Here is a 12,400-nt window from a genome sequence, read left to right on the forward strand (position 1 = left end):
AAAGAAGCAACGAGAATGCACACAATCTCCTTTGTCTTGGGCTTTAGTAAAACTCCCTGGTATCGGCTCTGGGTTACTGTCTCTCCATCACAGGACAGCTGTCCCACCCGGCCCCCGCTTTTTCCTTCTATCTCTGTGTCTGTCTCTTTCTTTCATTTTCTCAATCCCCAGCTGCCCCTACTCAAGAACTGGACCGAAATATTCTTTAATGAGCCAATGGGTGACGGTTCTTAATTTTTCCAGTTACAGGCCTGTACATTTGCCTTAATATCTTAAGCCAATATTTGTCTTAATATAGCTTTGCCATGCCTGTTAAAGAAACTTCAAGGCGATATAATTTGCTGTAATAGAATTTTATCAGAGACATTTCTTTGTTACTATTATCTTTGCTATTTTAAGACTTTAAATTCCTGTGAAAATCAGGCATCTCTGTGTAAGACAAACCATCTGGTCTTTCTCTCTTGAGTAGGGAAAAACCCAGTTCTCTAGTTCTCTACCTCCCGCGTCTCCTTTACTGCTCACATGGAACACTTATGACACTTCTGGTCACTAACTGTGTAGTTTTTCCCTAAACCTAGCAATTCTCCATGACATCAGCTAGGAGCCCCACAATTTTAACTAAATTCTGACATTATCTACCTGGAGATACTATCTGATCCCACAGATTGAGGGCTCAGTCTCACAAAACTGGCCACCCCTTTCAGATGCCAGTTGCTAGTTTAGGTTGTTACCTGTGCTTCACACCAATTGACTATAAATCTGAGGTTCCCCCCATCTTCTTCTTGGATTCCATTAATTTGTTAGAGCAGCTCAGAGAACTTAAGAAAGCAGTTTCCTTACTGTTTACCAGTTTATTATAAAAAGTCATAATTAAGGATACAGATGACCATATAGATGGAAAAGGTGTGTAGGGCAGGGTATGTGGGACCAAAGGACATGGAGCTTCAGTGCCCTCAGGGTTTGCCACTCTTCCCAGCGCCTCCACCTGTTCACCAACTTGGAAAGTCTCCACTACCTGTGCTGTTGGGATGTCATGGAGCTTGCCCATAGGCATAATCATTAACTCCATTTCTAACTCCTCTCCCCTCTGGAGAAGTGGGGGCAGGGCTGAAAATCCCAAGCTTCTGATCCTGGCTGGTCTTTCCAGTGACCAGCCCCAGCCAGGAGCCATCCAGGGGTCCACCCAGGGTCACCTCACTAGAACAACAGAGGCTCCTAGCTCTTTTCACTTAGCAACTCACAGGGGGTTAGGAGCTGTGTGCCAGAAACCAGGGACAGAGACCAGTTTTTATCTATTCTGCTATCTCCCAATCTCATACTAAAATATCTGATATAAAGGTGCTGAATTTTTTTTGATGAGAGCAATTTTTAATCATAATTTATCACTTATAGTATCCTATTTTATATTGTACTTATTTCATACAGTGCAACTTATTTTACATAGTACTAATTTCATACAATACAGTTCAACACATAAACTAGTTATGTACTTGTGTCTGCTTTATTTTCAAAGGTCTGACTCATCTTATTACTATGGATTTACACCAAAAGGAAATTCAGGGCTTCTTCAATATTCCTGTTGATAATTTAAGAGCTTCTCCCTTCTTATTACAATATATTCAAGAAGAGGTAAGCTAGCTCAAACTATTTTATTTTCACATTCTTTTTAAAGTTGAAAGACATTTCCATGTCCTTGGGTTGTCCATAAAGGATTAAAACTTGTTATATTCTGCTTAAAGTACTATTTACTTGAGAAATGTAACTCACTGTGTTTTAAAATTCTTAATCTTTAACATATTTCTTTTGCTAAGTTCTTAAGATTGCCGTTTCTTCTTTTGGACCTCAGGTTCCTAGGATTGGACTAGCTGTGATTTATATAGTTTTATCTCATCCATATATAGAGATATATACAGTATTTATTATTTAAAACACAAAATGTATATTTTTAAACTTTATCAAAAAGAATCAAACTGTGTAATCTTTTGGGAATTTTTCACTTGATGTTACATTTTTAAGATTCAGCCATATTGTTGTGTCACAGTTTATCTTTTTTTTTTTTTAAGAATAGTTTATTGATTTTACAGAGAGAGAAAGGGATGGGGGGAGGAGGGAGAGAGAGAGAGAGAGAAAGAGAGAGAGAGAGAGAGAGAGAGAGAGAGAGAGAGAGAGAGAGAAAGAAAGAAATATTGATGTGAGAGTAAAACATCAATGAAGCCTGCAACCCGGGCATGTGTCCTGACAGGAATCAAACCAGCAACTTTTCAGTGCATAGGAGGTCGCCCAAGCAAGTGAGCTACCCCAGCCAGGACACAGTTCATCCATGTGCTGCTGTTATCACAGTCTATCTATATAAAAGGCTAATATGCTAAGTGTCCTTCCCTCCGTCCGGGTAGTAACGTCAAATAGCAACGCCTGGCTTCCTCTCCCTAGCGACAAGCCTTGGAATTTCTTCAGCCCAGGAACATGACTTGTTTTGTAGCCAGGTGGAAACACTTTACACTGTAACCAAATGTCTGTGAAGCGTTTTCCATGCCTCATCTCATTTGATCCTCACAGAAGTCCTGGAGTAGGTAGATAGGAGACTCGGTAGAATCCTATTTTCTTTGCATTAGCCGGAAAACAAAGATTTAGAAAGCTTAGAAACTTGACCCGGCTGAGAAGAAGTAAGAAATAGTGGACCTTGAAAATGACTTCAGGTTTTCTCACTGTGTAGAATATAGTCAAACACTGCTGCAGTTAAATATTTTGCCCTTTGTTCTCCCTGCCTGATCTACAATAATAATCTGCTTCGTGTTGATATTTACTGCTGTGTTGCTGACAGTTACCTGGAAGAGATATTGGGGTGCTTCACTGGGCTGGAAAAAGTTTAGCTAAATCAGAAAGCAGGTCTAATTAAGCAAGTTTGCTCTATATCTGTAAAAGGCTAAGTTGACTTGTGCATGCTCGATACATATAAAGCTCTTGCTGGTGCCAATTGCATGCGTGTGTGTTTCCATCTGTCATTGTTGATTGTGAATTTGGTTGACACTTCTATTATAGAGAAAGGGAAAATAGTGATATTAAAATATTTCTTCTAATTAATTTTCTTTCAATGTGCACGAATTTGTGCACTGGGCCACTAATCTACATTAAAAAAATTTTAAATAGATACTGCAAAAATTACAATTTTCTGAAAATTTAATAGATATTGTAAAAATTGCAATTATCTGAAGAGGCTATATTAATTTATACTCCCAGTAGCAGTGCTATGATAGTACCTGTTTCCCTGGGCCTTAATTGTGCTAAGTTAATGGACAAAACAACACTACCTTACTTGAATTTTTTACTCCCATGGTATCTAGTGTGATTGAGCATCTTATCATGGGGGAGGCTTTTTCTGGGGGGTGGGAAAGGGACAGAATTTCCCCCATCTAAAATAGTGTTTTCGCCTGGCCAGTGTGGCTCAGTGCTTGAGCATCGACCTATGAACCAGGGAGGCCATTGTTCAATTCCTGGTGAGGGCACATGCCCAGGTTGCGGGCTCAATCCCTAGTAGGGGCCATGCAGGAGGTAGCCCATCAATGATTCTCTCTGATCATTGATGTTTCTGTCTCTCTCTCCCTCTCCCTTCCTCTGAAATTAATAAAAATGTATTTAAAAAATAAAATAAAATACTGTTTTATTTTCTTGCTGTGATTTTGGAATTTCAGCAGGTGTGTCTGGGGTGGACCTTTTTTCCCACTGATTTCTCTAGATACTCAGTGGGTCCCTTTCATTCTTTGGGAATCTTTTCCCTTATAATTTGAATATTTTACCATCCCCCCCCCCCCCTTTTTTTATTCTTTGGGAACTGTTATGTGTAGTCTCTATATTGTTTAACTTTTTTCTTCAAGTTTTGTGTTCTTATATCCCTCATTGTAGGAAAATTCCGTGGCCTTATCGCCCAGGTTTGTTATTCAGTTGTGTCTGTAGCTAGCCAGTGACTGGGTTGTTTTTTGGACCATAATCACTTCCACCTCCTGGATTTCTTTTTTGTTCTTTTTCATAACAGCTTATTTTTTCTTTATGAATATGTTTTTCTGCTTTAACTTTTGAGGAGAAAATAGACCTATTTTTATTGATGAGTCCTTTCTTCACTGTTTCCTTGGTTATTTCCTCTCATAACTGGACTTGATCATGTTTGATAAGGCAAGGAAGTACATAAACTAGTTTAGAAAGATTTCTAGCAAAAATAAGAAATGTGCCTAAATATAAATTATTTTTTTGCTACCTTACTCACTGACAGTGTTCCTGAAGGACATATGATCCATGTTGTTATGCTGGATATATCTATAATAGAGCCTTCAGATTAATCAGTTGTTTTTTTGTTTACTAAGTATTTATTACTTAGTGCTTCCCATGTGCTAAGAAATGTACAAGGTGCTAGTGATTATTTTAAGTGCTTATATTAAAATTTAGTGAACTGGCATAATTGTGAGAAAAAGCAATGGGGAGTTATTGGAATGAAATGATATAACTTAATGAAGTGTTTAAATTTTAAGAACATAAAATATCGCCAAGATGAAGTCAGAAATAAATCCTGTGCCCTGGCTGGTATGACTCAGTTGGCTGAGTGTCAGCCTGTGCACCAAAAGGTTGCTGGTTCAATTCCCATTTAGGACACATGTCCAAGTTGTGGGCTTGATCCCCAGTAGGCGGCATGGGGAGGCAATCGATCACATGTCTCTTTCTCTCTCCCCCTCACTTCCCCCCACTCCTCCTCCCTCTCCCCCCTCCCTTCCTAATAAGAATAAATGAGTAAAAAGAGCCTGGCATTAGCCGGAAAACAAAGTGGCTCAGTGGTGGAGCATCAGCCTATGAACCAGGACATCATGGTTTGACTGCCCATCAGGGCAAATGTCTGGGTTGTGGAAAGTAAACTCCTGCTCAGCTTAAAAACAGTTCTGCCTTCTAAACTCTCAGAAGTTGATAATAGGTATATCTTTAATATATTATCACTGGCACAGATCACTTCAAGTGTTCAACTTTATTGACTCCAGAGCACACTGATATTTTAGTTATTTTCATAAGGGCTCTTAATCTATAATAATCTATAATAATAATAGCATAATATGCTAATTAGACCGATGTCCTTCCGGACAACCTTCCGGATGCTGTGGGGGCTGCAAGGGAAGCCTGGGTCCCGGGTGCCAGAGGGAAGCCGGTGCCGGCAGCCAGGGGAAGGAAGGCCTACTCTTGCAGGAATTTCGTGCATCAGGCCTCTAGTGTCCTCATAAAACAGCACTGGGCTGATTGTCTTTAACAAGTTGGTTTCTTCACTATATGACTAAGATATGGTAAATAGTCATTTGTTTGGGTGCACTAATTTGGAACTTGACAATTACAGTACCTTGGGTTCAGATGGGGTGGATATCATCCTGGCAATATGAAATGACAACTTCCTGAGACCGACTATAAAAATGTCTTTATACCATATTATCAGTTTTTGCTGGAGTTTTTTCTTCAAAGAGGTCTGTGAGGCTTATTTCTTAATAATATTATTTTCCTGATAAAACACACACACACAAATGAAAAATAATAGTTTTTGCTAGGTAGGCATTTCTTCATTTTCCAAAGGAGACATTTGCTTTGAACTTTTATCTTGAAAAAATTTCAAGTGACCAAATGACATTTTTGAGTCCGATACACTATTCCTTTTTTGTTTGTTAATCCTCACCTGAGAATATTTTTTTTCATTGCTTTTTCAGAGAGAGTAGAAGGAAGGGAGGGAGAGAGAGACATCTATGTGGGAGAGACACGTGGACTGGTTGCCTCTGCTATGTGCCCCTACCGGGTGCGGGGAGCGAACTGCAACCCAGGTCCATGCCCTTGACTGGGAATCGAACCCAAGACCCTTCCATGCTCAGGCCCATGCTCTAACCACTGAGACCACCGGCTAGGGCTGCACTGTTCCTTTTCATTGATTGTTGAGTGTTGGTGTGCATAGCCTTATGGAGTCATGGCAGTAATCCCTGGCCTCTCTGTCACAGATCCCGGATTACAGGAATGCAGTGATTGTAGCCAAGTCTCCAGCCTCAGCCAAGAGGTAGGTGGGAGCTCACGACTGAGCACTCCTCCATCCACATCCAGGGATCAGTCCTCCATCAGATCCCTGGTGTTCTGGTTTCAACCTCAGTAGTTCACTGGTGTCCCTTACTTTTATTTCGTGGACTGGTAGTTTAACAGATTTTTTGCGGACTTCATTTATTAAGTGATGATGATTAGGTTTCTTTCTTTTTAAACCCCCGTCTGTGACCACCAGTCATCTTTTTTTACCAAAGTCATCCAGGTCTGGGGAATCCCAGCCTAGCACTTCCCTCCCTCCCAGACTGGCAGCTGCTTGTGGATCTTCCAATCTGGCGTTTATAACACTAGCAAAAACACTTTGTAGTTGTTTGCTGCCTCCAACTCAGTAATTTATTAACAGAATTATATCCAGCCCAGTGGCCACTATTGGTATGTGTTAAAAGGTGACATTTTACAAAACTAAAACACCCCGAGGCATCCAAATGGGGCAGTTCTGAGAGTCCTGTGTAGCCCCGAGTAACTGATAAGTCAGGAATGCAGTAACTGATAAGTCAGGAATGCAGTACGTAGCGTTGTATTTGGGCTAAGAGGGTCTCATGTACCAATGTTTCCTGGGAAAGAACAAAATCAAATGTAGGAAGGAATAAAATCTTTTCCCTAAAAAAGTCTCTTTTAAGCTTATTTTCCACAATTGAATACCTTTGCTCACTGGATCATTGTTGAGTCCTGTGGGATGAAGGAAAACACAGGTGCCTCCCTCCTGGCCCTGTGGACTGTTAATCTTGAAGGAGAACTTACACATCCTGAGCCAGACTTAGAAGGGTTACAGAGAAGTGGTTTTCCATCACAGATGAAGAATGGCAGTTAGACTGTTAATTAGGTTGCACTGTGACAAGCATGACGTGCCATGTTCTTAGAGCTACCTCGTGCAGCCAGGGCTGTGCCCGCACTCACGCTTCCTCCGAGAAGTCGAGTCACAGAGCCTTGCATTGTCCACTTGGGAAAGCCATAGTAAACGGCCTCAGATTGGAATAGAAACATTCCAAACAACTTTCAAACATTTGTGCAAAGGCTGAATTAATTAAAATTTAGTAATTTATTTTTCTGTGATGTACAGACTTTTAAAAAATTAATGTAAAAGTCACATAACATACAATTAACCATTTTTAAGTATATAGTTTACTGGCATCCAGTGCATTCACAAGGTTATGCAACCACCACCTCACTCCAGAATACCCTGTACTCATCATGTAATCGCTCTCCACCCCCTCCCCCCAGCCCTGGCAGCCGTAATCTGCTTCTGTCTCTGGATTTGCTTATTCTGAATATTTCATAGAAATGGAAGCACACATTATATGGATTTTTGTGTTTGGTTTCTTTCACTTAGCATAGTGTTTTGTTTTCGAGGGCCAGGTATCTGTGTTAGTATTTCCTGTCTTTTCGTGGCTGAGTAATACTCCGCTGGATTGATGGGCTGTATTGGTCTGTTCATCCGTTGGTGGACATTGGGGTTGTTTCCACCTTTGGGCTGTTCCACCTGAGGAGCTGTGAACATTTGTTTGTAAGTTTCTACATTGACACTTGTTTTCATTTCTTGTGGATGGACTAGTGTGCCTAGGATTAAAATTGCTAGGCCATGGTAATTCTGTTTCCATTTTTGAGGGACCACCGAACTCTTTTTCATTTTCCATTCCCACCAGCAATGTACAAGGGCTCTAATTTCTCCACGTTATTACCAACACTTCTTTTCTTTTCTTTTTATATCCATCCTAAGTGGGTATGAAATGGTATCTCATTGTGGTTTTGTTTTGTGTTTTTGTTTTTTTGTTGTTGTTAATATCAAAATCACCAGAGGATATTTTTTCTCATTGATTTTAGAGAGAATGGAAGGGAGGGGGTGAGACAGAGTGAGAGAAATACTGATGTGAGAGATTGGTTGCCTCTCACACACGCCCTGATCAGGGCCCAGGATTGAGCTGCAACCCAGGTACGAGCCCTTGACTAGAATTGAATCTTCGACCCTTCAGTCCAAGGGTGATGCTCTAATCACCGAATCAAACCGGCTAGGGCTTATTGTGGTTTTTGTTTGTTTGTTTTTATGTTTTTGGTTAATCCTCACCTGAGGATATTTTTCCCATTGATTTTTAGAGATAGTGGGAGGGAGGGAGGGAGAGAAAGGAAGAAAGAGAGAGACACATTGATTGGCTGCCTCCTGAATGTGATTCAACTGGAGCCGAGGATTGAACCTGCATCCTGGGTACATGCCCTTGACTGGGAATCAAACCTGTGACCCTTTGCTGCTTGGGCTGACGCTCTAACTACTTAGCCACACTGGCTGGGATCTCATGTGGTTTTGATTTGGATTTCTAATTATTGATGATGATTAGCATCTTTTCATGTGCTTGTGGCCATTAGTATATCTTTGGACAAATGTCTACTCAAATGCTTTGCTTATTTTAAAATTAATCAATGTTTAATTAAAATGTCTACAAATATATGCCCGGCTGGCATGGTTCAGTGGTTGAGTGTCAACCTATGAACCAGGAGTCACGGTTCAGTTCCTGGTCAGAGCACATGCTCGGGTTGCAGGCTTGATCCCCAGTAGGTAGGGTCAGGAAGCAGCCTATCAATGATTCTCTCTCATCATTGATGTTTCTATCTGTCTCTCCCTCTCCCTTCCTCACTGAAATCAATAAAAAATATATATGTTTTAAAAAAGTTACAGTACTAGAGGCCCAGGAAGATCTTAAAATGGCCCTGGATGTTGGAAAGCTGCCATGGGTGGATCAGAGAACTCTCATGTCCAAGTCCAGTGCTGCTCCTGTCCAGTCCAACTCCTGGACAGAAAGCTGACTTTCCGAAGCTGGGCTCAGTTCGTTCACTGTTGGTTGAGAAAATATCCCAACTCCCACCTCTCTTGATGGACAGGGCTCTAAATACCACCCACTGACGGGGGGAGGCTGTCCCTGTCGGCAGCTGGGAAAGCCAGTTGGCCAAGGGCGTTGTGTTGTGGCAGGAGTCCGGAGGAATCAGATGTTGTCTTGCTCTCACAAAGAAAAACAGCTGCTCCTGCTGCTTCCTCCTCTCTCCCCGTGTGCGTCCCTGAGGCTCAGGGAGGGCTTTGAGCCCGCATCCTTGGCTTGTTTTTAAGTGGGGTTGTTTGTCTTTTTGTGGTTGAATTGTAAAACTTCTTTGTATATTCTAAATACTATAAATACATAGATAAATAAATACTAGACCCTATCAGATTATATGGTTTGCAATTATTTTACTCCATTCTGTAGGTGGTCTTTTCCCATTCTTGATTTGTCCTTTGATGTACAAAAGTTTTTAATTAAAAAAAAAAGTTTCTAATTTTTATGAAGTCCAATTTAGCTTTTTTTTGTTTTTGCTTGTGCTTCAGTATCATGTCTAAGGAGGCAATGTTAAATCCAAGGTCATTAAGTTTTGCCCCTATGCTTTCTCTTAATAGTTTAGTTTTAGCTCTTATGTTTAGGTTGGAGAGCGATTTTGTATATGGAGTGAGGTAAGCATTCAGCTTCTTTCTTTTCCATATGATTATCCAGTTCAGTCATCCAGCACTATTTGTTGAAAAAACTCTTCTTTCCCCCTTGAATGACTTTGGCACCCATGTTAGAAATCAATTGGCCGTAGATGTTTATGTCATTTACTAGAGGCCTGGTGCACGAAATTCGTGCACGGCAGGGAAGGGGAGGGCGGGGGGGCGGTGTTGTCCCTCAGCCCAGCCTGCAGTCTCTCCAATCTGGGATCCCTCAAGGGACCTTCATTTTTGCCTCCAGGAGTGTGGTGGAAAAACCCTAGATCACCTTCTTGGATTCTTATAACCCAAATTACCGAGAACACTGCAAGTGGCGGCCTACAGGGAGCTTAGCCAATGAGTTGTCAGAAAAGGTATTTACTCTCAAACTGGTTTGGCTCAGTGGATAGATCATGGGCCTGTAGTCTGAAGGGTCCCAGGTTTGATTCCTGTTAAGGGCATGTACCTTGGTTGGAGGCACATCCCCAGTGGGGAGTGTGCAGGAGGCAGCAAATCCATGTTTCTCTCTCATTAATATTTCCAACTGTCTATCCCTCTCCCCTCTTCTCTGTAAAAAAAAATCAATAAAATATTTTTATAAAAGGTGTATCCTCTGCAGCTCATGCAGCCCCTGGGTTGTGTCCACTGGGCTAGGGGTGTGTTCCTGCCACCCAGTGGTGGCTGCCGGGGTCTCCGCACACCCCAGAGGCCAGCAGCTCTCCCCCTGTGGAGGGCGCTGGGCTGGGAGCATGGACACGAACCGCCACTTGGTGCTAGAGCTTGGAAAGCCTCTGGGGTGGGGCGGGAACATCCCCGTCTCCAAACGCCCCGGGGCCAGCAGCCAGCCCCACCATGGGCCCCAGGCTGGGGGCATGCAGGGACCCTGGGCAGCACGCAGCGGTGGCCACCATGGTATCGGCACACCCCAGAGGCCAGCAGCCAGCCCTATCATGGGCCCCAGGCTTGGGGCATGCAGGGACCCTGGGCAGCACGCAACGGGGCCACCAGGGTCTCGGTACACCCCAGAGACCAGAAGCAAGCTCCTGGTCCTGGGCGCCTGGCTGGGAGTGAGGCCCCAAACCACCGCTTCCTGCGCCAGCCTTTGTAAGCAGCTGGGGGAGGCCAGCAGCCAGCCCCACCATAGGCCCCAGGCTCGGGGCATGCAGGGACCCTGGGAAGCACGCAGTGGTGGCCACCAGGGTCTCGGCACACCCCAGAGGCCAGAAGCCAGCCCCCGGTCCTGGGTGCCTGGCTGGGGGCGTGGCCCCAAACCGCTGCTTTGTGCCTGAGCCTTTGCAAGCTGCTGGGGGCAGGGCGGGAACGTCGCTATAGCGACGCGGGGATGTTCCCGCCTGCCAGGTGGCTTGGGTCCTGCACCGATAGGCTCCGAGTGGCCAGGGGGCGTTCTGAGACCCCTGCCGCTCAGGACCTAAGCGCGGGCCTACAGGCTAGGAGAGGCCTGGATCAGGAGGATGTTTCCGGGACCCAGGCCACTCATGGCCCGCATATGCAAATTAACCGCCATCTTGTTCTCTCTGATTGGCTGTGGGCATAGCGAAAGTAAGGTCAATTTGCATGTTTCTCTTTTATTAGGTAGGATTTCTGGACCCTCAGTTCCATTCGGTTATCTGTATGCCCATACCACCCTGTTTCGATTACTGTACTTTTGTAGTAACAATTAGATCAAAACAATCAGAGTGGGTGGAAGTGGGAGTATAGATCTTTTATGTGTTCTCCATCAACACCCAAGAGGGGAAAGTCCTGACTCCACTAGCCTCCTCTGACACTACCTTGTGGGGCATGGGGAAAGATACTTCTTTCCTGCTGAGTTGGGGTGGAAGCCCAGGTTTCACTCTCCACTGACAGTGGCAGGTGGGGGTTTATTACTGCTGAGTAGGGATGAAAGTCCCAGCTCCTTCGTGGCCTTCTCTTAAACCACCCATCGGGGATTTGGGGTGCATCATTATAGCTTGGCAAGGGAGGAAGTGTAGGCCCTTTTCTTGGTTTTTACTCATGTGGGGAGGGATGCAGCTGCTGTGTTTTCTGTCCTGTTTGTCTGGAGTAGGACAGTTACTGTCTTAAAATTTTCTGACTTGGGAGGCTGCTCCTTTCTTGGTCCTTTGGATAGAGAAAGTAGATTCTTTTGGGGCTCTGTACCCATTGGCATATTGGGGTTGCCTGCTTTTCCAGCTGCAAATCTAGGATAATGCAAAAAGAAAGCCCAGAGGACTCACCATCATGTCATTTCTCCAGTCCTGAGGTCCCTAGCCAATCAGCATTCTCCACTCCACCATTAGAGTCTTACGTTTGTTTCATATATATAACTAGAGGCCCAGTGCATGAAATTCGTGCACTCTGCACGGGGCGGGGTGGGGAGGTGTTCCCTCAGCTCGGCCTGCACTCTCTCGCAGTCCAGGAGCCCTTGGGGGATGTCTGACTGACGGTTTAGGCCTGTCAGCAGTTTGGACATACTGAGCATTGACATGGAGTGCCATGCACTCGCCAGCCATGAGCCCGGCTTCTGGCTGAGTGGCGCTCCCCCTGTGGGAGCACACTGACCACCAGGGAGCAGCTCCTGCGTTGAGCGTCTGTCCCCTGGTGGTCAGTGTGCATCATAGTGATTGGTCATTCTGCCGTTCGGTCAATTTGCATATTAGCCTTTTATTATATAGGACTAGAGGCCTGGTGCACGGATTTGTGCACTGGTGGGGTCCCCTCGTCCTGGCCTGTGGGATCAGTGGACCTCTGTGGCCGCTACAGTGGGTGGGTGGGATTGAGGGGGGTGCGCCAGGGGGACTATCCGCGGGAGGGGCTTGT

The 12,400-nt window shown here is 44.2% G+C and overlaps 1 protein-coding gene across 6 annotated transcripts in view; it reads left to right on the plus strand.

Annotated features, from left to right (window-relative positions):
* The window catches only part of PRPSAP2 (phosphoribosyl pyrophosphate synthetase associated protein 2), a 56,561-nt gene that overhangs the window by 16,461 nt on the left and 27,700 nt on the right, over positions 1 to 12,400 (plus strand). For all 6 annotated transcript variants that reach the window (XR_008554746.1, XM_028132187.2, XM_028132185.2 and 3 more), the window contains 2 exons: positions 1,514 to 1,629; positions 6,009 to 6,064. Coding sequence is in view for 5 of the 6 variants with exons in the window: in XM_028132187.2 (XP_027987988.2) it covers positions 1,514 to 1,629; positions 6,009 to 6,064 (172 nt within the window). In the remaining variant the exon portion in view is untranslated. The remainder of the gene's footprint in view (positions 1 to 1,513; positions 1,630 to 6,008; positions 6,065 to 12,400) is intronic.

The sequence above is a fragment of the Eptesicus fuscus genome, chromosome 20 (assembly GCF_027574615.1).
Source record: "Eptesicus fuscus isolate TK198812 chromosome 20, DD_ASM_mEF_20220401, whole genome shotgun sequence".
In the NCBI taxonomy this organism is placed as follows: Eukaryota; Metazoa; Chordata; class Mammalia; order Chiroptera; family Vespertilionidae; genus Eptesicus; species Eptesicus fuscus.